The 27,532-nt window shown below is 39.0% G+C and overlaps 1 protein-coding gene across 1 annotated transcript in view; it reads left to right on the top strand.

Annotated features, from left to right (window-relative positions):
* TRAPPC9 (trafficking protein particle complex subunit 9) overlaps positions 1 to 27,532 on the top strand; it is a 448,574-nt gene that overhangs the window by 182,769 nt on the left and 238,273 nt on the right. Inside the window, exon 20 of the mRNA XM_066566744.1 lies at positions 21,539 to 21,692. Coding sequence (XP_066422841.1) covers positions 21,539 to 21,692 — 154 coding nt within the window. The remainder of the gene's footprint in view (positions 1 to 21,538; positions 21,693 to 27,532) is intronic.

Here is a 27,532-nt window from a genome sequence, read left to right as displayed (position 1 = left end):
GACACCAGATCAATCCTCATTTCTTTCTTTTCACATCTTCATCTTTTTCATTGATGGCGCTTAGTCTTCAAAGGATCACAGAATCCTGGAATGGTTTGGGTGGGAAGGGACCTTAAAGATCATCCAGTTCCACCCCCTGCCATGGGCAGGGACACCTTCCACTGTCCCAGGTTGCTCCAAGCCCCGTCCAACCTGGCCTTGGAAACTTTCAGGGATGAATCATCCACAAATTCGCTGGGCAACCTGTGCCAAGGCCTCAACACCCAATAAAGAATTTCTTCCTAGTACCTAATCTAAACCTCTCCTCTTTCAGCTTAAAACCATTTCAAAACTATTAAAAAGTTACCAATATTTGAGTTAGGTTTTTCATTTAGAAGAACATCTTGACTTGTGGAAGCATGAGATAATGCTGTGTTTTTCCTAGAAGTAATTATTCTGCAGCTGTGTCACACTTTAAAGCTTATCTATGGAATTTCACAACCTTTCTCCTCAAATACAGGATTTGTTTCAATTCTTTTTTTTTCTGTTCTGACTGATGTTTGATGAAACTTCTGCCAATGAAGAATGGAAATGGATATTTGACTTCTTGTAGAAAATGTTGTTTTCTGAGTTTCAGTTAACACTTAAATCAATTCAGCTTTCCTGATGGTTTCCCCACTTAGGTAACTATTCTGTGGAGCAGAATCATTTATGCCCATTGCATCAAGGAAAATATTTATTTGAAAATAAACTTGCTCTTCTCAATGTTTCATTAAGATTTCCACCCACATAAATACACAATGTTTTTACTACATAGTCAGTTATTTTACTTAATATCATATTCAGTTAGAAAATCCCCAAAAACAAACAAATAAACAAAACCTACAGCTTTTCATCAGGCATTATCAAACAGTTGGTGCAAACACTTTCTATCCTGGTATGTGCTAGAAGAATTTTGTTAACACACGGGGAAAAAACTTCATTTATTCATAGAATTACAGAATCTTTAAGGTTGGAAAAGACCTCTAAGATGCGTGAGTCCAAATGTTAATCCAGCACTGCCAGATCCACCACTGAACCTTGTCCTTAAGCACAATATTTGTCTGTACTTTGAGCCCCTCAGGGATGTTGATTCCACCACTTCCCTGCTGTGCCTGCTCCAGTGCCTGACCACCCTTTCTACTTTGTTTCTTCACCTTTCAACTCATTTATTTTGGCATAGATCCATGGTTGACTGTATTGCTCTTCTTCAAGGATGTTACAGCCGAATTAATCTCATTTAATTTAATACCCAATTTTTAAAGCATTTTGTAGTTTCTCCAAGGAAGTTATTAATTCATCAAGTTGAAGGGAGATTCATGAAAATGAATTAAAAAACTGTTGTAATGTTCATGACTTGTTTCAGGTTGCATTACCCAAACTTAACAAATCTTACCAGTAGCACTGAAACCGAAAATCAAATACAATTAGTGAGGAAAGTGGTATTTTTGAGCATAGCTTTAGCTAAAAATAGCAAAGACCCTCAGGAGATGGTGGTAAATCTATTTTTAAAAAAGAGCATTGCAATTAAATGAAATGCTGAGCCCAGGGAATGCAGTCAAGGATAATCAGAGTCCCTTATCACCTTTGACAGGCTGCAGTATTTCTTACAGCTTTGTTTCAGCCTGTGACTTCTTACTTCAGTAATTGAATACTTTCTGTGCCCATTCTTAAGGAAAACATTAAAGCTTAAAAAAGGCATAATAGTAATTAAACCAAAAAAAGGTGTAGCTTCAGGGGATGGGAGCATGCTTGGAACATCAGATTTGAAATATTTAGATTCCTTTAATCAGACTTGCAAATCACAGTAGAGCAGGCTCAGTCCTTCATCTTTTGCAAGCCACATAAACTCAGCTCAGTGCAGAATCATTGAAATGCCTAAACTGTTGTACCAGGGAATCACTTTACTGGTGTTCAGAGCACACTTATTGATGGTCTTGTTAGATTGTTCTTCAAGGTCCACAAAGAGCAGCTCTGTCCCTTGGGACAGGACATTCTGCCAAGTGTGGATCTGCTAGAGCCAAAAAAAGGAAATTCTCAGGGCAGTCTCAGCCCCTATCACTGCCACTATTTCCATTCTAATTTTTCTACTCTGAGAAGTGTGAAATGTGTTAAAGGAATGGTTGGGCTATGATGACCTGGTTTCCATCAGGAGCTGGAGAGGAATCCATTAGCAGATCCATATGGAGAAGTTTCTTGATGTCGCAGGATCAGCATTTTTTTGTGACCTCTGCATTTGTGGTAATGAGCCTTTCTGTACTACCCTGAAATGCTGAAAATTGCTGGTTTCTGCCTTCATGCACCTCAAATATATCCATCTTTATTCTGCTTCACTGCATCATTTTTAGAGAGTGGCAAGGACTCACACCAAAGTTTGTTTTCAGTCAGTGAGTTTGAATAAATGTTCTCTCAACACCAGCAAAGTTCTTCACTGATGAGAACTGCATGGGCAGAACTCAGCAGAAGCTGACACAGAAGAACTGTAAAGAAATAGCTGTGGGCCAGTGGCAGCACCTTCACTTTTGTCAGTAGTATTTTCCTGTTGGAAACCCTTCATAGAGCTTTATTTCTTTGCATCTGCTCCTTCTGACCTTGAGGGTGGGCAGCTTAAAGTTATTTTTAGATCTTTTGTGAGCGTATTTTTGTGGCATTGACTTTTTTAAATTTGAAAAGCCAAGTAGCTTTTTATAGCATTGTTAAAGAGGCAGTGGTCATGGCTCAGTGGTTAAAACTGAATTCTATTTTGCACTTAAAAGCTGAGATTTATCCTTTTAAGCCTCGTGCTGGCTTAATGATTCAATGCAACTGTATGTTTTTCTGGCTGCTTTGGTCTGGTTGTATGGTTTTCTGCCTTAAAAAAACCCAAGCAGGTGTAGTTTGTACTGTGAATCATCTTTATGCTATATTTGTAGACATTTCTGAAAATCAGTCCATTTTCATGGTAAAACCGAAGTCCCAGCTTTATCTAAACTAGCCTAAGGTTTGAATCAGCAATTTAAACCAAAGGAAAAAAATAGATACCATAACTACCTGCACATTATTCATTAAAATTTCAATAAATTTACAATTGAAAATGCCCAGAGAAAGGCTGATGTGTAAGGTACAGGTAGAGTGGCAGTTTCTCCAGCAATGACTTGCATTTTGTATTTCTGGGGTTTTTTTCCCTGATGGGATTGAGAGAAGCTTGTCTTGGAATCTCATAAAATACCTTGCTTCTTCTGCACACGTTATTTGATCAAAGTCTAGGATCTGCAGGTATTTTTCTGTTAATGAAAACTGGCTGTGGAAAAAATGCTTTACAGCACCTACGTCAGTTCTCTTTGTGTAGTTGGCTTTTGACACATTTTGGTGTTGTTAAAATAGATATAGATGGGCTTTTTTTTTCCTCTTTCAGTGATTGCCCCATGTATGCTTTCTAACAGGGATGTATTTCCTTCTGCTTGTCACCAAATTCTTCAACTTCTCAATTAATTAATGCCCTTAAAATCTGTGTGTATCTGCAGGAGGAGATTAATCTACCTGTGTTGTTCTTAACATGGCATTGCAGCTGCATTTATTTTCCTTAATGTCTCTTCTAGAATATTGCTTTGCTTGTGTTCTGAGAGCTTTGACAAAAAACATGTACAGGAGGTTTGAATTTGTGGGTGTAGACTTTGAAGCTTGGGCTTTGATGGCCTCACTCTATTTTTGATGTTTGATCTTCCCTTGGTTTTCTCTATTCAAATGAAAACAACAAAGTCTCAGAACACCCAGTCTTGAGGAAGGTCTCAGTATTCACAGGGAGATGTGGGGCAGACTTCAGCCAAGCTGCATTTAGCAGCCCCAGCCAAAGAGGAGAATTGTCCTCCTCAGCTTTGGTTGTGCCTGGGAGCATTTCTGCCATCGATGCCCTCCTGCAGCCTCCACTGCTCCTCTGTAATTCCAGGGAAATCTCAGTCTCAGTCCTTCCATGAGGCTTCCACAGAACTTCCCAAGAACACCTTGCAAGCCTTTTCTTGGTAACACAATTATGTTGATGGAAGTGTGCAATCTCTCTGCATCCTTGAGATACCTGGAGTTCTTCCCATGCCCAGCATTATTCCCAACACGCCTGTTCAAGCTGCTGTGCTGAATTAAGGCAGGTCTGTGTCACTGCTGTGTCACAGGAGGGTGCAGTGGGCACGTCCTGCAGCTTCAATTGTGTTTTCTCAGAAGAGACAAAGCACTCTGCCAATAAGAAATCCAATTGTTTAAGGAGCTGGAGAACAGGAGGATGCAGTTCCTTGTGCCTAATGGGAATCTCTGAGGCTTGACCTGGCTTTGCCATCAGTTCTCTGACCCTGTGATGGAGCTCCTGCAAGGATGTTCAGCTTTTCAAGGAGATTGTCTTTCCCCCTTATCTGCCTTGGGGGCAGTTGTTGAAACACAGCAGGAATGGTGACATCCCAGATCTTGCAGGAACCATCCTGTTTGTCACCTTCCTTCAGGTTTATGGGTGTTCCAACACCAGTGTAGACAGCACTGGTGGACTTTGCTGGTGAGAACAACTGCTTTGCCCACCAGTTGTTCCTCCATCCTTAGGAAAAGGCTTGTGAAAACTGCTTGGAAACACTACTCAGTGTCTTCCTCACAAGGTTTCCTCTCACTTGAGAAGAGCACAGTTTTACAGCAGCTGTTTTGTGGCAACAAAGAGGAAAAAAGTACAGAGACTTTGAATTTCAGAAAATGGTGGTTCAAGTTAAGTATTGTGATTGAGGTTGAAATAAAATTATATCCCTCCATGGGGAAAACTGATTTGTATCTATCCATCTTTGAGGGGACTGGGGGCTGGTGTGCTTTTCATATTTTGCATGTTCTTGTGTAAATAGAATCAGTTTTTCATAGGTGAGAAGTCCTGTCTGTACCAGGATGTGGAGTTGGATTCTCTGTAACTCCAGAGCTGCATATGGAGGTCCCTGCAGCATTAGATGTGGGCACTTCAGGTTAAGTAAAGGGGTTTTTTGTCATTACTTCAAACAGGTACAAAGATTTCTAGAGATGATTGTGCAGCTGTTTCACTTACTGGAGATAATTTGAGCCATGCTTTTTGTTTGATGATGACTCATGGCCAGCATCTGCAAAATGGAGCCTTTCATCTTCAGCCCTTACCCTGTTTAGGTTTTTCCCTGGTTAGGAGACAGGATCTGTGTTCCATGGAAGTGCTTTGGAGCTCAGGGCTCCATCGTGCCCAAAGCATCTTGATGTGCTTGTGCCATTTCTGGGTTCCAAACAAAAGAGGGAACATCAAAAATAATGGTCTTTACTTAATTTTCAGTGCTGAACCCACCTGGAATTTCATGTGTGGGGGCTGCCAAGCAAAGCTTGGATTCTGCTGTGGATGCTTTGCTGGCCCAGCCCAGCTGAGTGTCTGATTCACTGGTTGTGATTAATGATGGATGCTTTACCTCAGTTCCAGCTCTTACTGAAAATACCTTAGGAAGAACTCGCTGAAGCTCACTGCAGTAATTATATTCATATTGCCATAAATGAGTTTCCAGCAGCTGCTTGATCTTTTGATTTATGAAAATGCCCTGAAGTTCAGGATGGAAGTGCATGGTCTGGGAGCCTCTCTGCACTTAACTGAGTGGTGAATTTACCCCAAATCAGCCAGACAGGCACTGACAGCAGGGAAAGATGCAATTCCTCTCTTAATGGTGGTGGAGAGGCCAGAGATGATTTAACACCCAGCTTGATGGAGTTGATGACAAACTCTGTAAGACCTGCAATACTCAGCTGATTTTTCCCTTTATCTGTCTCATTTTTTTATATTGAATTCAGTTTGAACATTGAGAGAAGCTGGAGGGGGCCAGGGAATTACAATGTCCTTTTTTGGCTCATTCTCCAGCAGCTTGTGGATGGGTCAGAGTCTGAGTGAGATGTTGAGTGAGGTTATAGGGCTGAGGCTAAAAAGGTGACTTAAATCAGAGGTGAGTGTAAGCAGAACATAAACACTGAAGTGGACATGAGCATCTTAAAAGAACTTCCAATTTTTGGTAAATAAATTTCCTTATATTATATAAATATTCCATTTATTTATAAATGCTAAAAACTGATTGCCTACTGGGGTGCATGAGTGTGACATGGAGAGTCATTATAGCCTGGGCCATGTATTATCTACAGAACTTTTAACTGAATTCTTGTTCCTTGGCCAAATTTTGTCCTTTCTTTGCATTTCTTCCTCTTCTGGGAATAACAGTGACTTTGGAAAAGTTTGTTATTGATAGTGATGAATAGAAAAAAAGCATTATTAATCTGAGTGTGGGGATTAGAAGGCTGGAAGGAAGGAATTAAATGATAAACAAAAGAAATTTGATTTGGAGTCAGTGACCCAATAAACTGTAGGATAATTTTTTAGAATATAAATGCATATTAAACAAAGTGTTATTATGCCTCAAGTTAATTCAGTTTAAGCAATGAGCATTTATGGGCAGGGCAAAGGTGTTGTTTAAGGACTTGTTGATATTTTGAAAAAGCTTTTGTGCTGCAAAAACCCCTTTTTAATTATTAATAGAACTTAGATTGAGAATAGATGATTTCTCCACTGTAATAAAAAGGGTAAATCAAGACACAAAATGTTTTTTGTACCTTCACATCATGAAACCCACATTCCTTCTAAAGCTGTCCCAAGGAAGGGTAATTTGTTGTTGTAGAAAGGCTGATGACAATAAAAATCATGGAACAATCAGAGTTTCCCTTAGAGAAGAAACTGCATTATGAAGTCTACTGAACTCTGGAGGAAATGTGAGTTAAAGAATGCAGTGACATTGGTAGACTAAATAAATATTTCACCATTTTTAAGTCCGTGCACTTGGAAATCTTTAGGGTTTGGTGATTTTTTTTCTCTTCTTACATATTTGATACCCATTATTGTTACAAGCATTGTCTTTTTAGCTGCTTGATCAGACCTTACTGTTTTAGATCCTGACATGGATGTAACAACACTGTTTCATTTCCCCCCCTGAATTCAGTTTGGATTTATTTCCAGGCATTACACTCTATATTCTATATAATTTATTATCCACTGGAGGGAAAAGCACAGTGTGTATGTAAAATGAAATGAAAGGTGAACGTTAAAAAATTCAAAACCATTAATTTTAAGGTACAAGAGCAGAGCATCATGATGAAAATTGAGTGAAATCCTATTTTTCATTTGGGTCTAGACTCATTAAGTAGTAAATTTGGAAAGGGAAATCTGTTATAAGTCATTGAGATGTTTTTTAAAATATCTATCATAATAATACATAAAATCCTGAGCTGTGCTGTGTTCTTGAAATAATGCTGTAACCTGTTTCTTATTATTGTGTTTTGTGTTACTCATGAGCAGCCTTTTCTCCATCTCTTCCTACAGCAACTCTACTGAGCCCAGCAATGTCAGGCACAATAAACCCACATCACACTTCACCAATATTTCCTTTTCCCTCTTGATATATTGATGGAAAGCATCTCTTAAGATGGGCATCACTAGCAGCTTATTTCAAGCTGTCACTTAGTTTCTTTCAGAATCACAAGGACTTGAATAGGATGGGACTTTGGAATATTCAGTCATGATCTCCAACATGAAATAGAGAATTTTATGAGAGTGAGCTCTGGGGGGATTCGTGACTGCTGATTACATGGTGACAGCAGACAATAAATACATGTACACAGGCTCTAATGATGGAATTTGAGTTTACATGAGGAATATTTTCGTGTCAGTGCTCATTGTTTCTGGGGCCATTCCATGTGGGTTCAGGGCAGCTCCTTTGTTGTGTTATCTCTTCTATTTTGACATTATGTCTCCCTTTCTGGGAAGAACCATCCATCTGTAATTTGAAGGAGGGCTTCTTGCCATTTATCTGGCATTATCTGAGAGGCTGTGCAGGCTGGACTCCTGTACAGTGATATTTGCAAGCACATGGTGACATTAGACAGTGGGTTATGTCTGTACTACTTGTCCTCAGAACAGAACAAGCCCTGGTTTTTGTCTTCCTCCTGGCCTCTTGCTTTTCTCACTGCTGCTGACAGCTACACTAACTCACTTAGATTTGATCCTTTGTGCACAGGAACTGGTTTACACAAATAATTAGCATTTAAAAATATCTATAATTTTTAAAAGCTGTTTGTTCTTTTCATATAAATGGGTTAATTTTTTCCTAAGGCAATTTAAGCCATGTGTTTTTTTCAGTTTCTGCATTTCCATGCTATTCAATCAAGAAAGCAGATCACTTTTTTTCCTTTCCAAGTCTCCATTTTAATTTGTGTATGTGTGTGACATAAACAATAAGCTGATTTTTCCAATATTGAAGTAATGATAGTGCTTCAAACAGGGTTTCTCATAGGATAGGAACTTCCTTTAGACAGGAAGTCACAGATTTGCCATTGAAATGGTACTATCTAAGAAACATAACAGAAAAAGAGATAGATACAAAGTGATTTATTGGGAAATACTGTGAGGAAAATACCAATTTGGCTTAGGGCACAGACGTTGTGAAAATGTTTGTCCCCCTTGGTTGCTGGACAATCACAGAATTGATTTAATTCCAAAAGGCAGTTTGTGCTTAGAGCTGTCAATCCATTTCTGATATTCTGATTTTCATCTAGATGAACAATTAATAGTTTAACTAAATAGTGCTATTCTCAAAATGGGGTGCTGATGGCTTTTTGCCTGCTTTAGCCAATTTCCAGAAAGGAAAAGTGTGGAAAAGCACCACGGGCAGAGGTAAATGTTGCTTCTCCTCCTCCTCTCCTTCCTGTAGTCCAGGACAGTCCCTTGAATCCACATTTTGGGATTATTTCCATCTCGGCCTGGGCCCCAGCTCCAGTATTTTGGAATTTATTTCCATCTCAGCCTGGGCCCCAGCTCCAGGGGCTGTGCAGTGGCACAAGGAGAAGGCTGAGCTGGTGCCTACAATGAGCAGGTTTTGGGCTCAGTGCTGGGAATGGCAGGAGATGAAGAACCCAAACCTTGTAAGTCAGAATTGTTTGCACTTTTTTTGTTCCCCACTGCATTGTTCCTTTTGATGATGTTTGTGAACACAAGCCAAATTATCCCCAGTTATTGCCACTCACATTTGATCTGGTGGTTTCCTGGGTTCTGGGGATCTCTATTAAAGAACAGTCCCACTAGAAAAATGTGTGTAGGTACCCAGCTGCAGGATATTACACCTGAAAAAGAGAAGAAAACTACTTTTTATGACTTTGTACTCAATTATGCATCATTAAAGTCTTGTGTATCTGGGAGGGAATGCTGCTGTTTAGCCAATTTCCTACCACCTGGAAGTAACTTGATTTACAATTAAGAAAAATGCTCTTTTTGGTAATATCCAAACTCCTAATGTACAATTTTAGTGACGTGTCCTACAATGTGTCTTGTGCTGATTAAAGTCGAGTTTTGTCCTTTTTGGGAATGATTTTAATGTAGTCTAGTCAAAGAATTTAATTTAATTACATGTGTAATACAACTTTCTGCCTTTTACTTAATTGGTCTCGCCTACGTTGTTTCTGCCTATTAGATGACAATTTAGCAATTTCCAATTTGTATGTCCCTCAGGGAGGCTCAATGGGAATAAATGGGAGTAAAAAATCTCTGCAGCTTTATTCCTTGATTTACTTGCTTGATGGCATCTCTTTTGTAGTTGTATGGAAGAAGAGAAATTGAGAATAGTAAGTAATAAAAGGAAATATTTTGTGTTAAAGGCTTATGTTGGGAACAAAGCAGATCATGTAATCTTTGCTTTGTGTATTTACAGCATTATTTGCTTAGCATAGGGTATATACAACCAATTTTAATAATAATATACTTTCAGTTTTAGTATTAACCCTCTAATCCATTTGTAATTGTTTAATTGCATAACTCAGGGCAAATCAGTGCATCAGAACCATGGTGACTTCTCAGCTGTGGATGGGGAGTTCATGAAACTGCTGCACAATTTTGGGGTACAGTTTTACTGGTACTAGTAGTCTGTCCTTTTGGGATGATCTGGGTCTGGAATTTCTATGTTAAATTGCTCTTTGTAGATAGAAAAGAACAAAAAATAATTTTTTCTTTGAACTGTCAAATTGGCCCAAAGCTCTGTGTAGGTTAATGTCTGTGCTCTCTGTGGTTTTTGGAGGTTGTGTCTTTGCAGGAACTGGCAGCCTGATGGCACAGCATGATTTTAAGATAAATCATGTTGGTATAAAAATGAATTTCAATTCTTTCGTAAGCTGGAAGTGAAACTATGATAATTTTGCCATTCTTTAAAGGCAGAGAATCAATCTGATTCCCTAAACAGGAATTCAGTTTAAAATAGATGCCTAAATCTAGATATGCCTGTGTTTTTTATAGTCAGAAAAATCTAGTCAATGAGTGAAAAGTAGATATAATTTTCATATAAGACATGACAAAGCACTGTTTTCTATTTCAATATCTTTGAATTTTACCTCTCAGTTTCCCTTTTTTTCCTAAAGGAAAATTTGTGTGGCAGGTGTTTAGATACCATCATCTTCTGGACTTTTATTACATGTAAAGGAATATTACAAATAAACAGAGAATAACAGAATATTGATTAAAATTTTTTATCACTTCATAAAATTTAGATTTTGGTGATTGAAAAGACTTTTAAAAATTCTATGCTAAACATAAATGATGACAAAAACTAACTTTAGTATTTGAACATTTTAAAACATTGCCAAAGCTTCTAAATAATACCATGTTAATGTTTTACTTTAAATAATCCCTTCTCAGTTTATGAAGCATTATAAAGATGTCTAAAATCTCCATATTTTCAAAGCTAGACATTGCCAAAGAGTAATTTTAAGTCAATATGAATTAAATACTTAAATAAAAAGTTTTGTCACTCCTTCTTCATGTTACTGTGTGCCTCATTTTAAGAATAATACTTTCTCCTAAAAATCATGAAAATTCTGAAGAAGTTTAGTAGCAGACTTCAAATTATACCTTCAGTGCAAACTTGTAATGGAAAGGTCATATTTTGGGGGTTTTGTTTTAAATTGTTCCAGAGCTGGAGGTTTTGTGCTTGCCATGATAAGAAAGGATGCTCGGACAAGTTGATTTTTAAAGCCAAGGTGTCTGTCTCAGACACCATGAGCTGACTGCCCATAACTTTTAGTATTTCTAGTTCCTTTTCCCTCACTTCCTCCAAATGTAGTGAGGAAATCCATTCTCATATAAGAGATTTGTGTATATGAAGCTGACAAGAAAAGTTGCTTTATGAGTGGCACCAAAAATCCAGGGTTTACCTCTGAGATCCTTCACACAGCTGCATATTCTGTGAAAGCTTCCCAAGCATTGCTTTGCTGACAGGTGGAATTTCCCTGGCTAAAATTTAGACTACTATGTTCAAACTATTTCTGAACCACAGTAAGCAGGAGTAAAAACCCCCTTGATCTCATTTGACTTTGTTGGTTTGTTTAATTTGTTTTAGTTCTTTGAGGATGGGTTGGTCACTGCCTGGACATCAGGCCACAGGTGAGCAGGATCCGTTGGCCATGTATAATGTGTGCTCTATAGCACCCTAATTGACCAAGGGAGGCTAATGTGGCAGGAAACTGCTCCTAAGTGAGGATCATTCCATCACAATAATTAAATAAATACTGAATTTCTAGCTGTAGTGTTCACATCTGTGTCTGGTGGACATTTGGCTTTGCTGTCCTTTCCCAGGGGAGCTCAAGGTCAAGGCTCACTGAGGAGGAGGAGGGCACCTGGCACCATCCCATTATGTGGGATGGTGATTTCCACATGGGGAGTTTTGGCTAAAATTAAAAGGTGTTTTAGAGCTGTGCTCATTTTCTGCTAAACTGGTAAAGCACATCAGATAATTAACCCAGCTCAGCAATACGTGGGTGTCATGGTTTGACACTGGCACAATGCCAGTGCCCCCATGAAGATACTTTCTCCCTGGTTTCTGCTGTGAGATGTGACCAGGAATAAGCAAAGCAGGCTCCTACTTAGGGAAAAAAAAAGAACCAGAACTTTATTAACTACTCTACAACTACAAATAAAAAGGAACACACACACAAGGAAAATGAAAACCTCACAAATGTATTTCCTCCTCCCCCCACCAAATTTCCAACACAATACATTTATTCCTCAAATCACCAACTCTCGGTCCAGCACCACCTTTTAGACAATCAATCCTCAGTTCATCAAGAGGAGAGGAGTCTTTCTTGTACCATGGGCTTCCCCTGGAAACACAGTCAAAGCCTCGTGTGTTTCTGTGTCACTCGTGGCACTGCCCGGAGTACATCTGCCATTGTGACTTCTTCCTTTTCATGTCCAGTGCTCTCACCACTGAACACGGACCAGAGCTGCTTCTAGGGTTTTCTTTTAAGGATGCTCTGTCCCGATCCAAAAAAGGCACAGTCTCTCCTTTGGGACACCTGTCCCCACAATCTCTCCTTTGGGACACCTGTCCCCCCCATATTTTTTCACCCCCTGGGGCCGAGGGGCATCAACACTGAACCCTCTTGGTTCTGAGGCCATTGCCTCCCCCTAGAATGCAGTCTCTGTATCACAAGGAACATGGGTCTGTCCATGGCTATACAAAAAGAGTCCAGCAAAAGCCACTCCATCATCTCTTCCCACTAGGATTCTTCTCTACTCTTCTACTATCTCTCACTCGCCCAGACCTCTCTCACACTTGCACATTTCCTTCCTCATCTTCCACTCTATCTTCCAGGAGAGGTCAATGATCTGTAAAGTTCTCATTCTCCAAAAAGGGGTTAAAAGCTCCTACAAGCGGCCGGCTGAACCCCCCCTCTTCTCCGTCCCAGCCGTGCTGCCGGCGCAGGCCCATGTTTATCAAGCTTCAAGGTTACAGTCCCAGGCAGCGGCTCTCTCTCTCTCTCTCTCTCTCTGTGTCTCTCAAGGGGGGCTGCCCGATGGCTCCCGGTCTCTCTGTCTCTCTTCCACCCTTCCACCCCCGGGCTCAGGCCTACCTCTCTCGGCCACATGGCTTTTCCCTTCCCCTGCCCAGCCAGCAGCTGGGCCAGGGGAGAGACCCGAACTCTTTCCCGCCGGAAACCCAAGAGGACCCTCCCAGGGGAGAGCTCTGCTTTTAACCCCGTGTTCTCAGAGGCGTGTCCATGTCCCAATGGCCAGGTTAAATGCCAATATTAAAGTCTGAATATCCATTGGCCCAAAACACAGCATCCCAAAAAACACATTTCCTGTCAAACCACCACAGTGGGGCAAAGTGTGTGAGGATAAATCAATATAAACATGAGATGAAAGTGAAGGCAAGCCCAGCTCTGCATTTGGCTGAAGCTGCACCCAGGGCTGCCAAAGGCTGAGTATCATGAGCAATAGAAGCAGCATCTTGGTTTATTACCCATTATTGTCTTCAGTTTAAAACCATTATCCCTTGTTCTGTCACTACAAGTCCTGATGAAAAATCTGTCCCCATCCTTCTCATAACCCTCTTTTAAGTACTGCAAGGTGGCTTTGAGGTGTCCTCAGTGCATTTTCCTCTCCAGGGTGAACAATCCCTGCTGGTTTGTTTTCTGAAAATAGCTTGTTTCTGAGCATGCTTCAAAACACACATACAGGTGTCATTGCTGGTGAAAGCAATAAATAAACTTATAATATGTACAGGGATTTTTGTGAAAAAAAAAACGGTTTAGGTGAAATAGTGTGTGGGTGAGTGAGATGTGTATCATTTCTGTTATTAGTGCTGAGCAGTTGACTGCTCTGGAACCTGTGACACACGCTCACTGTGAGCTGAGATTTCTGGAGCATGATTAAAGCCTTTGTGCTCCCACTCATGTCTGTGAACATTATTCCTGTCACTAGTTAAAGAATAAATTCTGTAGGTTGAACCTCATGGACCACATTGCTTTGCTGGGAGATGTTCACTGCTGTTCTGGTGCTTTGGTTTCTTAAACTGAGGCTGTCCTGGCTGTTCCCCAGCTTTGCTCTTTGGCAGAAATTCTAGATTTCCTTTTTTAACTATAGCATCACTCACAAAACTTGCAGCTAGGACTTGAGAATCTGTAATAGAATCTATGCAACTCTAGAGGTGAAAAGAATCAATGTCTGTGGCAAAATAAATGTTTTAAAGTCGATGGACTGGGTTAGCTTGAAATAAAAGACTCTTCAAGAGACTCACCAAAGAGTGAGTGCTCCAAACAGAAAATGTGAAAGTTGCAGGTGTAATAAAATTATACAGATTATACTGGGAAAACAGGGACTTGAAAAAGTATTTGTTTATTACACTAAATCATCTTGAGGTGAACTTCTGCTGCAGTGCTTTGGGAAAAGGGAAAATGTTACCTTTGTGTATGAAAAGAGAAGACAAGCAAGTAGAAGGTAAATTAATATTTCATTGTGAATGTAAAGTCTAATTGTATCTTGAAGTGACAGTCCATGGTGAAATGTGTATTCTTGCAGACTGAGCATTCATGCATCCTGTGATTCTACCCAAAAAATGTTTGAATCATTTCCTTTGTGAAAAACTTACATTTTCCTTATGTTGTATATAAAGCTCTGTATCTCTGCATTTTCCCTGGAGTAGTCACTGAGATGGACTCCTCTCATGTGAATAATTTCCCAGATGTACAGGCTGTCCTGGGGGTTTTTGCCCCCTAGTTTGGTTTTTGAGTAGGATCTCAGCATCTTCTCTGAAGCAACCTTCCAGTTGTGTGCCACATGTCACAGTCACATTCCTTTAAAAGAGGAGCACTGGGAATTTTTCTTTTTTCTTACACGCAAAAGTGAATTGGTGCTCCAGGTTTATCACGTGGAGGAGGCTGTGAGACCCCTCTGAGTGTTTTGGGGTGCTGCACACACCCAGCTCCACCCCTTTGGACCATCCTGCAGGGCCCTGGGACCAGCAAAAACCATCAGTGCTGGCTCAGGACAGGGCCCCGGCTGGGAAATGATCCAGGGGTGATTCATGACCAGCATTTCTGGTTTCTTTGGGACATTCCAGGAGCAGAGACATTTGGTGGATATGTACCTCAGTGCTCAGTGTGAGAATGGAAATCAGATTTGCACCAGGTGAGCACCTGGTTCCTTCTTTTGAGGCTCCCTGGCAAAGATGCTTTGAACAGAAGTACTGACCCCATGCCACTTTTATTTTTACTGTTTGTATTTTGGGGTGGGCAATCTTCTCAGTCTTTTCCTGAGGAGATTCAGACAGCTGGAGTGATGACTGCATGACTGTAGAATTGAGGTTTTTTGATCTTGTTTGTTATATCTGGCACAAAATTCCATGTTTTTAATTTGCATATATTTTCTTCTGAACTTCCTGCCATATGAAGGCAATAATGAATTACACAAATGAGCAGCTGAATATGAACATATATATTCTGACATTTATTTCTCTGATTATTGGTATTCCACTGAGAGAGAGGTAGGAGGTACAGTATGGCATTATTTTGGATAAAGAGAATTTTGAAATCCTTGTGTAGTTCAGCTGTGATAAAGAGAGGATATTTAACTCAATCTTCAAGTATTACTGTACTTAGGATTTTCCAAATTTCCTAGAGTGAAAGGCTATTGATTAATGGTCTTTATGCCCCCTATGGAAATTCGTGTATTCATAAAATAGGCTATAACCATTATTATTATTATTTTAAATTTCCAATTTCTTTAGGTAGCTAAGGGCTTTGTGCATGGTGATTACCATGGAAGTCCAAATTATTTAAGTGAAGAAAGAGGCAAGTTGAAGTTAATTGTTCTGCCTTTTCATTTGCAGTTTATGGTTTTCAGATTTGGAGTTAGGAATTAAGAAGCTATGTGCCCAGCACGCATAGTATAATCACATTTAAGCAGAAGATTTATGTTGCCAACTATCTCTTGGCACTGCTCTATTTTCAAATATTACATTATATCCAGTGGAACAATTCTTTTCTGGTTTAACTTTTTATTGTCTTTAATGTTGTCGCTCAGATAAGTCTAAACTGTTGAATATTCAGCACTATAGTTTGACTTTTATCTCCTCTTTAACTATTTTAAATAAATAATTAAGTTCTAAATGCAAATTTTTAAATTTAATTGACCTTTCTTGAGATTAATAGAAAAATTTATCTTCTGCTCTGCATGGTTCAGGTATTAAAGCCATCATTTTTCTTTCTGCAGTCAGTTTTAGGCCAGGAGGAGAGACCATTACTTGTGGGTCACCTGAGCTATGGAATTTTAAAGTTGTATTTTATAGTAGTGAATGAAACACAGATTGTTGTTCTAAATCTGTGAAGTAATTACAATTAAACACAAGGTATATGTTAATTTGCATTACTTTACATTATTATTTCCAGCCAATCATATATATGTGATCACCTCACAAGAGATTTGATTCTTGATTCTCTCTTTGCCTGTAAATTATTCTATGCTGGGGCATCATGTCTAGTTTGGTACCAAATGCAGGACTTATATTTAGGGTGGAATTATGTGCACCTGAAACATGAGGTTATACACTACAAGTGAGATTACACAATGAAAGAATCAGGCAAAATTTTAAAACAAAAATTGCCTCATGCATTTTTTCCCCCTCTTGAATGTGAGAACAAGAGCATCATCATCATTTCAAGTTTTCCTGAAATTTAAAATCATTGAGTGTACAGGCATTCTTCATGCACATAAGCATTCTGCATAAGTGGCAGTAACATGGTCTGGCATAGTGTCCCTACTGTCTACTTTTATATAAGAAAGGAGAATGAAACATAATATTGAATAAAGTCTCCAACTGCCTTCTGTCAGCTTCATTTTGGAAGCAGCTTGCAAACTGCTCTGTGGATGATAGTATTTAAATAGGTAGTTAGCCATGAGGAAGAGTTTTTGGGTTCCTGTTATATTGTTTTTTCCCAAGGATAATCAAATAAGGACTATCTCTATATTCTATTCTTCCAAGCTAAGCAGCAGTGTTTTATTTACTTAATGAAAGCTGAAATCTACTTATGTTGACCAGATTGCTGCTTTTCTTTTAATACCATGCCTGCTCTTAACCTCGTTTTATTTGGAGAGTATCCCTTAATTAATTTCACTTTATAGATTCAGAGGAGGACATGGAAGGACCTGAGGTGCATCACTGGTGGATGGGACGTGCCTGGGACCTGCCCACTCTCCTCCCAGCAGCAAAGGCAGGAGTTTGCAGCACAGCCAGTGATGCTCCTTACTCAGTTTTTCACCTATGATTTTTTATTTCCAGTTGCCATTTCTGTGAAGCTGTCAGCTGTGAAGCTGCTTGGTTTTAAGTGGCACTGCTTTGGGAAGGGGGGATTTGGACGCCACTGGCTCGGGAGCAGTCCTGATGTCATTTGCAGGAAGTTGTTTTCCTGCCTGCAGATCCTTTCTGCTGAGTGTTTTGTTGTCAGGGAAGGGTAAGATTTCCAGTAAAGTTGCAGCTCTTTTTCTGAGAAGAGGTGAAATGAGCTGTCCAGTGCCTTTAGCAGCTCTGCACTGTGACTTTAATGGGAGTTTAGGTGACTGTCATTGAGATGTTGGCTGTGCCATCAGGAGGTTTGTCACTTGTTTCCCTGTGAGCCATCCTGACAGATGACGTGAGATGAGACCGTGCAGACACATCATCAGCATTGCTAATGAGCTGACCTTCTCCTCTTCATCCTTTTCATTTGTATTTGAATAATTTGCATCCCTGTATCGATGCTCCCTTGTCTGAGGAGCTGTCACAGTGGCTTGGGCTGCTTTCGTGACAAAACCCAGTAGTTTCAAAACATGGTTGTTTCATTATTCATGAAAACTGTTGTTGCTTTATTCCTCCTCCTGCTCAGACAAGTTTGGCCAGAGAGAAACAAAACCTGTTTTGCCTTTGCAGGATTGGATATTTAATTCTTTTTTTTTTTTTTTTGCATAAGGCAGTGTTTTTACACAAATATCTCATCATTTATTGAAAACTCATCTAGTAGAAAATTTATATAGCTCCCCATGAGGCAAAGAAGTTAAAATGGAATTCTAGTCCCTTTTCCTGGAACAAGTTTATTTCTGAACTTTTGAGTTTTAAGATCTTCTCTGTTTTCCCTGATATGTCATTACTGTGAAGGGCAAGGAACAGGTGCCCTTGCACAATGTGAGCTGTCATTATCCTGGCTGTTTGCAACAAATTGAATGCCTGTTTCAGACTGAATTGTCTATTTTTACCTTTTTCTTTATAGATCCATAGATTCTTGTATATCACAACAAGCAAGGACAAATTTGGGGAGAGGTGCAGAGAACTCTTGACAGGAAACAAGTCACAAAGTGACTGCAGAAGACAGCAGAGAATTATTTCTTTGGCTAAAATTTCAGTCTCATTATTCTGATGCTCAGCCCAGTGACAAAGTTGGTGATGTTAAAAAGCTGCCTTTCACTGCCCTCTCCTTCCTCAGGGTGAGGTCCATGTGATCTTTAGAGATCACTTAGAAGTTGAAAATGATCCTTTTTTCAGCTGGTGGTTGTAATTCATTGTCCAGCTTATCCATTTTCTCATTCCATCAGCTGGCTCTGGGAATTGTTTGTCTGCTTGTTAACACCTCCCTAGTGAAATGCATCTCTTGAGATGGGAGAAATCTTTGTATTTAAAAAGAAAGTGAAGAAGCTGGGTTTGAGTAGGGGTACGTTTTTCAGGATGAATGACTGATTTAGGTTATGGTATTTATATTTTGTTTTGATTCTTGTGCAAAGCCTTCCCATGTACTACATGTTCCATAGGCTGAGGAAAAAATACTGAAGCAACATTACAGATAAAAAAATGCAGAGACAAAACTTAATATTTTTAGCACAAGAGGAAGCAGAATATACATGATAAAAGGCAGATACCTTTAAGAAAAAGAGCAAGGATTTAATTCTGTTGTGCTTTGCTTTGAGAGGAATTATAGTCTTGAAACATTTTATTTTATCTCTCTTTATTGCTTTCATATATCCTACCTAGAGCTGTGTTCATAGTACTGTTTTGTGGGATATTTTTCTCTCTGTAGTCTGTTTTACTCAGACTCTTCACTTTCTAGCTGGCAAGTGTGTCACTGGGGGTGTTTTTGTAGCTACTCATGTGACATGAGGTGCTACTGTGCTAAATACAGTATAAACATTATAAATAAAAACATAGTTAGAAGATTTGAAAACTTAGTAGAGTCTCTGAGTACTGAGAGCCCCATTTACTAAAGTTTTCCATAACTTAGAGCTTAATAAAAGTTACTTCAAGCAGAAATACACAATGGAGAGTTAAGAGCAGTCTAGGCTGTGTTCCTAAAGCTGATGTGGATTTATTGGAGGCTGTTGGGGTACAAAGTGCTTACATGCATATTTAATTTCCAGACAAAAATTACAATACTGACCATAATGCCAGCAATGATATTTCAACAGAGGAATGCAATCTGAATGATGCAGTTGCATATTAAATATTGTTAGGCAGGTACATATTTCTCAAATATCAATCACTTAGAAAAGTGCAACACTAATTAGATGGGAGCTGTTTTCCTAGTCCCTTCAGAGATGGATTCTAAATACTTCTGACTGTTCAGAAGCAAAGGCAATTTGTTAAAATATGGCTATAGGAAATCAACTATATTTCTGTGAGAATATCAGCATTATTGTGTATATCATAGAAATCAAGTACTGGGTTTGCATCTGCTCATGTACCACAGAGGGGTGGAGTGATCTCGGAAACAAAGACTGAAATTTAAAACATTCCAGTTGTGTTCTTCATGTGCATTGCCTGTGCAAAATCCAGGAAACCTATCCTACCATTGCAGAATCAAATCATACTTCAATGCCAGTAAGAATTGATGTTGTTAGTCATAGTTTCAGGCCTGGTAATTTTTTTCAGAATCCACTCTTCAGATTGTATCTGGGTGTTTTTCATTATGGTCTTTATTTCTGGCTTGAATTTGGCAGTTACTGTGATCCACTTTTATAACTCATCTTTAGCTTTTGAATATGCCCAGCACTTGATGGATTCTGCATGCAAATGAAGAACTTCTAATGATCTCTTACTGCATTAAAAATAGCCAAAACAAAACCCCCCTTAGAGAGGAACAGATTAATTCCTCCGCCTTTGGGATGTGAGGATCAGCAAAGATGCAGGCTGCAGACGTGGGAGCTTATAGAAACCTTTGCCTGAATGCTATATTTGAACTTTTTTGGTCATAAAATCATAGAATGCTTTGGGTTGGAAGGGACCTTAAAGGACATTTAGTTCCACCCCCCTTCCATGGGCATGGACACCTTCCACTAGAATGCTGAAGGGGAAACTTCAGAAACTTCTCCTGAGATATCAGTTTTTGCTCAGTGTTGATAGAGCTTATTTGAATTCACCTTCTCACTGCAAACTTCACAAGCTCTAGATAATTCCTTGTAATTGCCATCTATTTTCACCCAGTTTCTTTTGGGGTCAAGATTCTTTTGAATTAATGAGAATTATAGAAAATATTTTCTGGTCTGGAGAGATTTCAAAGCTCTTTCTTGTTGACATTTGTTACTGGTGTTTTCCTTTTGGCAACATTCATGGAATATATTTCCCTCTTTATATGGAGAAATAGATAAAAGGATAATAGTAATCCTGTGTTTTGTGAAATGCCCTTCCCAGCTTCTCAGTTTGCAGTTGCATTTCATCCTGAATGGTTTTCAAAGCTGTTGCTTGGTCTCCTTAAGTGCAAAGTCATCTCAAGAGCAATATATTTTAATTCTTCCCTAATTATTTTTCTATTTCAGACAATTCAGGAAATTAAAGCTGTTTTGGCAGCATAGTATATTAGATCTTCCATAACCACATTTCATGTGATGTGAGCTGGTCTAAATTCCCTTTTATATTAGATTAGTGATTCTAATTTAACATATCAGTACTTAGTATGCATTATAGTGTACTATATTTAATTTGATTACCTTTTCTGCCTTACCGTACATTTAATAAAGCAATTATTTAACCATTTGCTACCAATGAATTTTACTGTGATATTGAAATTAATATGGTCTGTAATTCATGAAGATGCACAAAGCAGGAGAGAAGTGTCCAAGGGCCACATTAAGGCCCTGCTTCTGTTATATTTTGTTTTTCCTTCCCGAATTTTGCAAGGAAAAGTGAGGAAGTCGCCTTGTGAAACCAATGGACTCTCCAATGTGTTACAGCTCACTTCAGGAGACACTTTCATATATAATATTCTGCTTCCCTTTTCTATGGGTTGGTATTAATAAACAACTTTAAATAGAATATTCTTCAGCTTTTGGCCAGTCTTGTTGCTGTTTTCAGCAAGTCTTGAGCACCTACCAAGAGTGGGGCAGGTGAACCTCTGCAGAACCACAGTGAGGTCATCTGCTTGCAACTGCAAAATGAATGTCTCGTGCACCTCTCACAAAGTCATCAAGATGTTGATTGATGATTTGTAAAACATTTTTACCATCAACAGGCTTAGACTTCTGTTTTCAGTAGCATAAACCATATGGTTTCTATATCATTGAGTACAGACTAGCTGCCACTGAAACCAATATACTGACATTGTATTGCCTGTGTTCACAGTGGTCTGCAGTTTCTGCAGAAATAATATCAGCAAGAATGATGATGTTGGCTTTTTTCTTTCTTTTCCTTTGCTACAGCATGGCTATCCAAGTGGACAAGTTCAATTTTGAGAGCTTCCCAGAATCCCCAGCTGATGGGGCACAGTTGGCGAATGCAAAGCAGCTGGAAGAAGAAAGGCAACAAGCAAGAGGCCTGGAGATTAACAGCAAGCTGGATATTTGCTGGAAAATTATATCCTTTCATAAATACTTGCTTTAAAAGTACATAAATAGATGCCCTCTGATACATTTTATTTTATAATTCAACTCACTTCGTGGCAGTGTTACTGAAAAGAAAAGTAATTAGAACTGTGAAGCTTATCATAATTATAGACTGTTTGAGGTTAATTGTGCTGTATATTATTTAGGCAATGCTTGGGTCATCCTATAATGGCTTTTTCTGAGTCACTGGGCATGTCATAAATCCTGTGTGTTTTTCCCAGCTTTTAGGGAACTGAGGAAGTGTAGTTAGGATTGCTGAGTAGTAGATTCATGGGGTCAAATTTTTCTGTTCTCTCCCACACCGAGTAACTGAATCATGAAGAAATTAATGAAGCTAGATTTAGAGAGTTTGCATATATTTAATTAAATTTGGGTAAATTAGAACATATTAGAATAATTTATTTCCAAGTCCTCTCTATAGATTTAGTAATGTATCTAATCTTAGGTAGCTTTTTAAGGCTTAGACAAGACTTGTGTGATGACTTAGTCATTCTAAGCATAAAATCCCCACAATAATTCTAAATGCAGTAAAATGTTGCCTTATGATTATTAATAAGAAATAGCATTCAGTTTAGAGTTAAAATAAACCAATGGTGTTGCTATAAATTTCGTGATTTCTATAAAAAAATCTTGTGCTTGGCTTGTCAAAAATACACTTTCTCATGATTTTCTTCAGGAAACATTCTGTACAGTAAACAGTCCCCCAAGCCATGTGATGGTACTCAGCGCTTCCCTGGAGATTTATATTTTTCACTCAGATCATCCTTGAATTCACATGATAGGGGGTGGCAGAAGATGAGAGAAGAATGGCAATCAAATCGTGCTTGATCTGTTTGTAATTTTAATTATACTTTAATCCAGTGATCTGAAATGATGTTTCATTACTAATTATTGTGAGGAAGAGCTTTGTACTGTGAGGGTGGCTGAGCACTGGCACAGGTTGCCCAGAGAGGCTCTGGAGTCTCCTTCCCTGGAGATATTGAAGATCTTTGCTCTGGGGACCCTGCTTGAACAGGGGGTGGACAAGATGACCTCCAGTGGTCCCTTCCACCCTTAACCATCGTGTGATGATTAAATCAGATCAGGATTTGTCAAAGGCAAGGCTTGAGACTTAAATGAGATTCCTAATGCCTGGTTCAGTCCAGACTCCCCAAGCAACATTTCAGAGAGCTCCTTTTATGCAAAAAATGTCAATATTTAACCAGAACTCACTTAGAAAATGTCTGTGTTATGGGAAGATATAAATATTCTGTGATAGCACAGATGAATTCTTACACTGGAATTGAGTGCACAGTTGTAATCATTTTGTCAAGGTGTAAAAATTCATCCTCACTCATTCCAATTGCTGGGCAACACTGTTTACATCCATTCTGTGTTCTGGATTTAACCCCAGTTTTGATCCCAGTTTTGGTCAGTACCTTAGACACCAGTAGAACAGTGTGTGAGTTCTGTGTGTTAAATTCAGTGCAAGCATTAATTTCTGTATTTTTAATACTTGTCATGATTTTTCTCTCTGTTCCAGGAACTAAAACTCACCTAATTAATGAAAGGCAACAAGTTTCACAGGTGCTTGAAAATCCTTGAAGAAATGTGTACATTCTTTTCCAGGTGTCATGCCCCAACTAGAGTTAGTCTTTCCCATAGCATTGTAGAACCATGAATGTTGGAAAAGTTACCAAAATACCTTCAAAATCATCAAGTCCAAACTTGAACTAAATACCACCAACTAAACCACAGCACTGAGTGCCACCACACTGAGTCCTTTCTTGAACACCTCCAGGGATGGTGACCCCACCACCTCCTTGGGCAGTTCCTTCCAACCTTGACAACCCTTTCCATAAAGAAATTCTTCCTTATGTCCTACCTGAACCTCTCTGGCTTCATCCTTTTATTTCTTGCAGCAATATTTAGATATAAACCAGTCGCTAAAAAATATTATAGTCTCCATTCTGCTAATTGTAAGAAACTTGATTTCTGAGATATTTTTTTCCCATCAGAGTAATTGGACACAGGTCAGGAGAGTTTATGCTGATGGACAGACAGGCAGAGAAATGGATGGATGGTTCAGCTGCTTTAGCTTTGTCTTCCTTCAGGACTCAGCCTCAGTGCAGCCAAGAGAGGAAAAGTATTTGCAAAATGACAAAGGGGTAGAATTACTGAGATTTCCTCCTAGAGGAGGCATTTTTGCAGGTCTCTTGAATAGTAATTCCAAGTGATCCCTGTGTTATCCATCATCTCTGAACTACTTAGAGCTCCCCAGATAACTTTTCTGATCAGATAACAACTGCTCAGATAAATCAGAGCTCCCCAGATAACTTTTCTGTCCTGACTGTGTGCATGGCATGGGAAGGGATGGTCTGAGGTGAGTTAATGTCACAGAATCTGCCCTGAGGTGTGACCCAAGGCCCCTGCCACATGCTCATACCAGGACTTGCAAAAGCATCTGGAGGAGAAAATAGAGTGTGCACAGGGAATTATTAGGAAAAGAGGGATGAGACAACTGACAATTTGACCAAGGACAGAGTTGTCCAACAGAGTGAGGTGCTGTGTGTTTGTTACAGACCACCCAAACAAGAAGCAAACCTGGATAAACTTTAAGGACTGGAAGAAGTCTTCCAGTTGCAGATGAGCTTATTTCTGAAATACTTTCAGGGCAGTTTTTGTGTACAGGTGGTGGATGGTTTGATTTGGTAGGTGCTGTGCGAGATCTGCTCCCAGAACAAATGATCCAGCTGCACTGTTTGAAGTTTGGCTGCAGCTGTCCTGAGATGATGGAGCTCAATATCCAGAGGGAAGTGAGGAAGGCACATGGCAGGATGATGAGTCTAGACTTGAGCAGAGGAGAACTTGGGGAAGGCAGGACTGGGAGGGATGCTGGGTCTTTTCCCAGTGAAGCTTCTGGGCCTCCAGGAGCAGCCTCCTCAAAGCCTGGGAGCTACAGCAGTCAACAAAGTTCATCTGACCCTTGGAGCAAGGTGTGTCATGAGGAGACTGCTAAATTCCAGGTAGGTACTGGGAAAATTCCTTTTCACAATGAGGCTACTCAGATACTGGAACCGGTTGTCCAAAAGTGCTGTAAATTGCTGTCTTTGAAGATGTTAAAAAATTCCGGACAATGCCTTGAACAGCCTGGTGCAATTTCAGTATTTTCCATGCTTTGAGCACAGGGCTGGACAGTGACTGGAATTGCCTTTCAATATAAATTATTCTGTGATTTGTGCAGCTGGGCAGAGGGCTGGGTCAGAGAATGACTTCTGAAAACGAAGCTCTTTCCTTCATCCATCTTCTGCTATCCCCAGGTTTGATTGCAGCCAGAGAAATTTTCTAATGTACTGTGAAGGAATTGCTATTTCAGTGAAATGAGACTATAACATTTTGGGGTCATTTTCTTGAAAATATTCTAAACCTGGCCCTAACAGCCTTTAAAAAATGAGATAGACTTCCAGTGCCACCTTAAATATCATGTTCCATATTTAACTTTTTTAATAGTTAGACTTTTTTTTCCTTACTTCAGCCTTAATATCTGTGATGTATAGGAAGTCTGTCCTATTTGCAATGTTCCCTTACATTTTTTGAATTGTATTTTGTGCCCCTTCCTCAGTTTGTTTCCCATATTTAAACCTAATTGCCAAAATTTCTTTCAAAGCACATTTTCTTTCAGTCATATTGCTGATTTTGTCCTGCACTGCAGGTCTATTTTTCTCAATATGTGGGATCCAAAGCTGGAGGCAATACTGCAGGTGAGATTTCTCACAGAATAAAATTGGACCTTCCAGGTTTCAGAGGTGATGTTTTCTCTGAGAACTTTCCTTTAATTCTATTGTCTGATTTTTTTTTTCATGTGGTCCAGCATAACTGACTGAATTATTATTCCCAGCTTTCATTTATAGATTTGTTGATTTCTTCTAGGATGACACTTGGGACTTTTCATCATTTCATCTCAATGATCTTCATAAATTCCACTAATTTATTAAGTTTATGAACACTGCCATCTTTTCCAAATACATTAAAATTATGAATGTTTTTGTATTTCATCATGGAAGCAGCCAATCAGGATTTTGAAATTATTATCTATCAGACAGAATCTTGAGTCATCTCATTTGCTTCACAGCAAATTACTGATAACTCTTATTGAAATTCACTTTTCTGTATCTATTCCACTTTTGATGACTTTATCTTGTTCATAAATATGAATCATCAGCTATGACAGTATTACATCTTGTGGAACTTCTGTGCATCAGTAAAGGTTTCTTTAAATTTCTATGCTGCTTCTTATTGTTTGCAAAAATAACTATTATTTAAGACCCTAAATAACTGCTTATAATTAGTTCTAATATTAAAATTCCACAATAATAATCAAGGAGAAAGCTTAAAATATGAATAAGGCAACTGCTGTAAGTAAAATATGCAATTCACGCAGATTTATTTTTAATTAGTATAATTCTTATTTATGAACATTTGCTATTTTTTATGATTATGTGCATTCTCCCACCTGCATTTATTTGCAAAGGACATATGTATTGGAAATAATTTCTTTTAGGATGCAAGATGAGGAGTGCTGTAGGGAAAAAAACCATGAATAATTTGCAGATAGGAGCCATTTTTTAAAACCAATTGTCTTTTTAAGCAGTAGGTTTTAGGTAACAGACTGTGTTCCAATTGTGAGTACCCAGCTACACATGAGGCAATCCAGAGAGTGTAAAAGACCAAAGTTTTCCCTGGGGAAATAACTGGTTCATTTGACTGTCATTTAGCTTTTGGTATGAAACAGTTTATATCATATTCAATCTGTTGCCACAGAAACGTGAAATAAGGGTGTCAACTGTGAAAAATTAGGTTTTTAGGTTTGTTTTGATTTGTTTTGTTTTTTTTTTTAAACAGCATCTGGTGGTTGTGTGTTTGTTAGCTCTGAGGCCCCCACTGGGGCTGATTTGATTGTGCGGATGAAAATATCTTGAGCTGTTAAATGTGAACTGTTGTGCTGGAAGCTGGAAGTCAACTTTTTTAATCCTGGCAGATTCTTGTGTTGTTAATAACAAAGATTTAACTTTAGGAAGGGAGGCCTGGGTCAGCAATGTGGCTCCAAAAGAAGAGCAGGTTTGTGATGGCAGTGAGACCTCAGCAAAATGTGTGGAGATTTGGTTAAGTAGATAAATTCTGCAAGGTCAGACTTCACCTTGGCAGCCTGTACTCGTGTTTATCTGGGCAGTCTTTTTCAATGAATTTTAAATCCTGGATCTTACACTTGTGCCTTTTATCATCTTTGACTTTGAGCTAAGAATAAAAGGGTATCTTGGCAACCCCTGTTCAACTCCTTTGCTTTCATTGACTTCTAAAGGCTTTGTCTTAGGCAAACTCTGGAGTTAAGCTTTTCTCTCTTTTATATTTTCTTATTGCATATTTTGGTCGCTTTTCATCTCCAAGGCAATGAGTTTGTTGCAATTTTCAGTTTTGTATTTGTCCTATAGTGAACAATTTAATGTAATTGCCTGACAGCATAGTCAGGAGACAGAGATCAGTGAGATGGAATTCCATGATCCAGATCCCTCTGTAGGTGTGTGTGAACAAATAAATAAATCCTTTATGTGTTTATTCCTTTCTATTTTAACAAGTCCACTTTTTTGGTTGCATCTCAGCCTCACCTTTCCCTCCTTTGCCACCAGGCTCCTCTCTGCTGCTTCATTCAATGATCTCATTAGACAAATTCAGTTTATTTCATGAGTCAAATAATCTGTGCATGGCCTAACCATTTAAATGCTGCATCTTTCTTTAACATAGAATTGTGAAAGTTGAAATTTCTCATCAGTTCTA

Source organism: Molothrus aeneus, chromosome 1 (assembly GCF_037042795.1).
Source record: "Molothrus aeneus isolate 106 chromosome 1, BPBGC_Maene_1.0, whole genome shotgun sequence".
Classification (NCBI taxonomy): domain Eukaryota; kingdom Metazoa; phylum Chordata; class Aves; order Passeriformes; family Icteridae; genus Molothrus; species Molothrus aeneus.
The sequence above is the reverse complement of the archived record's forward strand: the minus strand, read 5'-3'. Positions and strand labels throughout refer to the sequence as shown.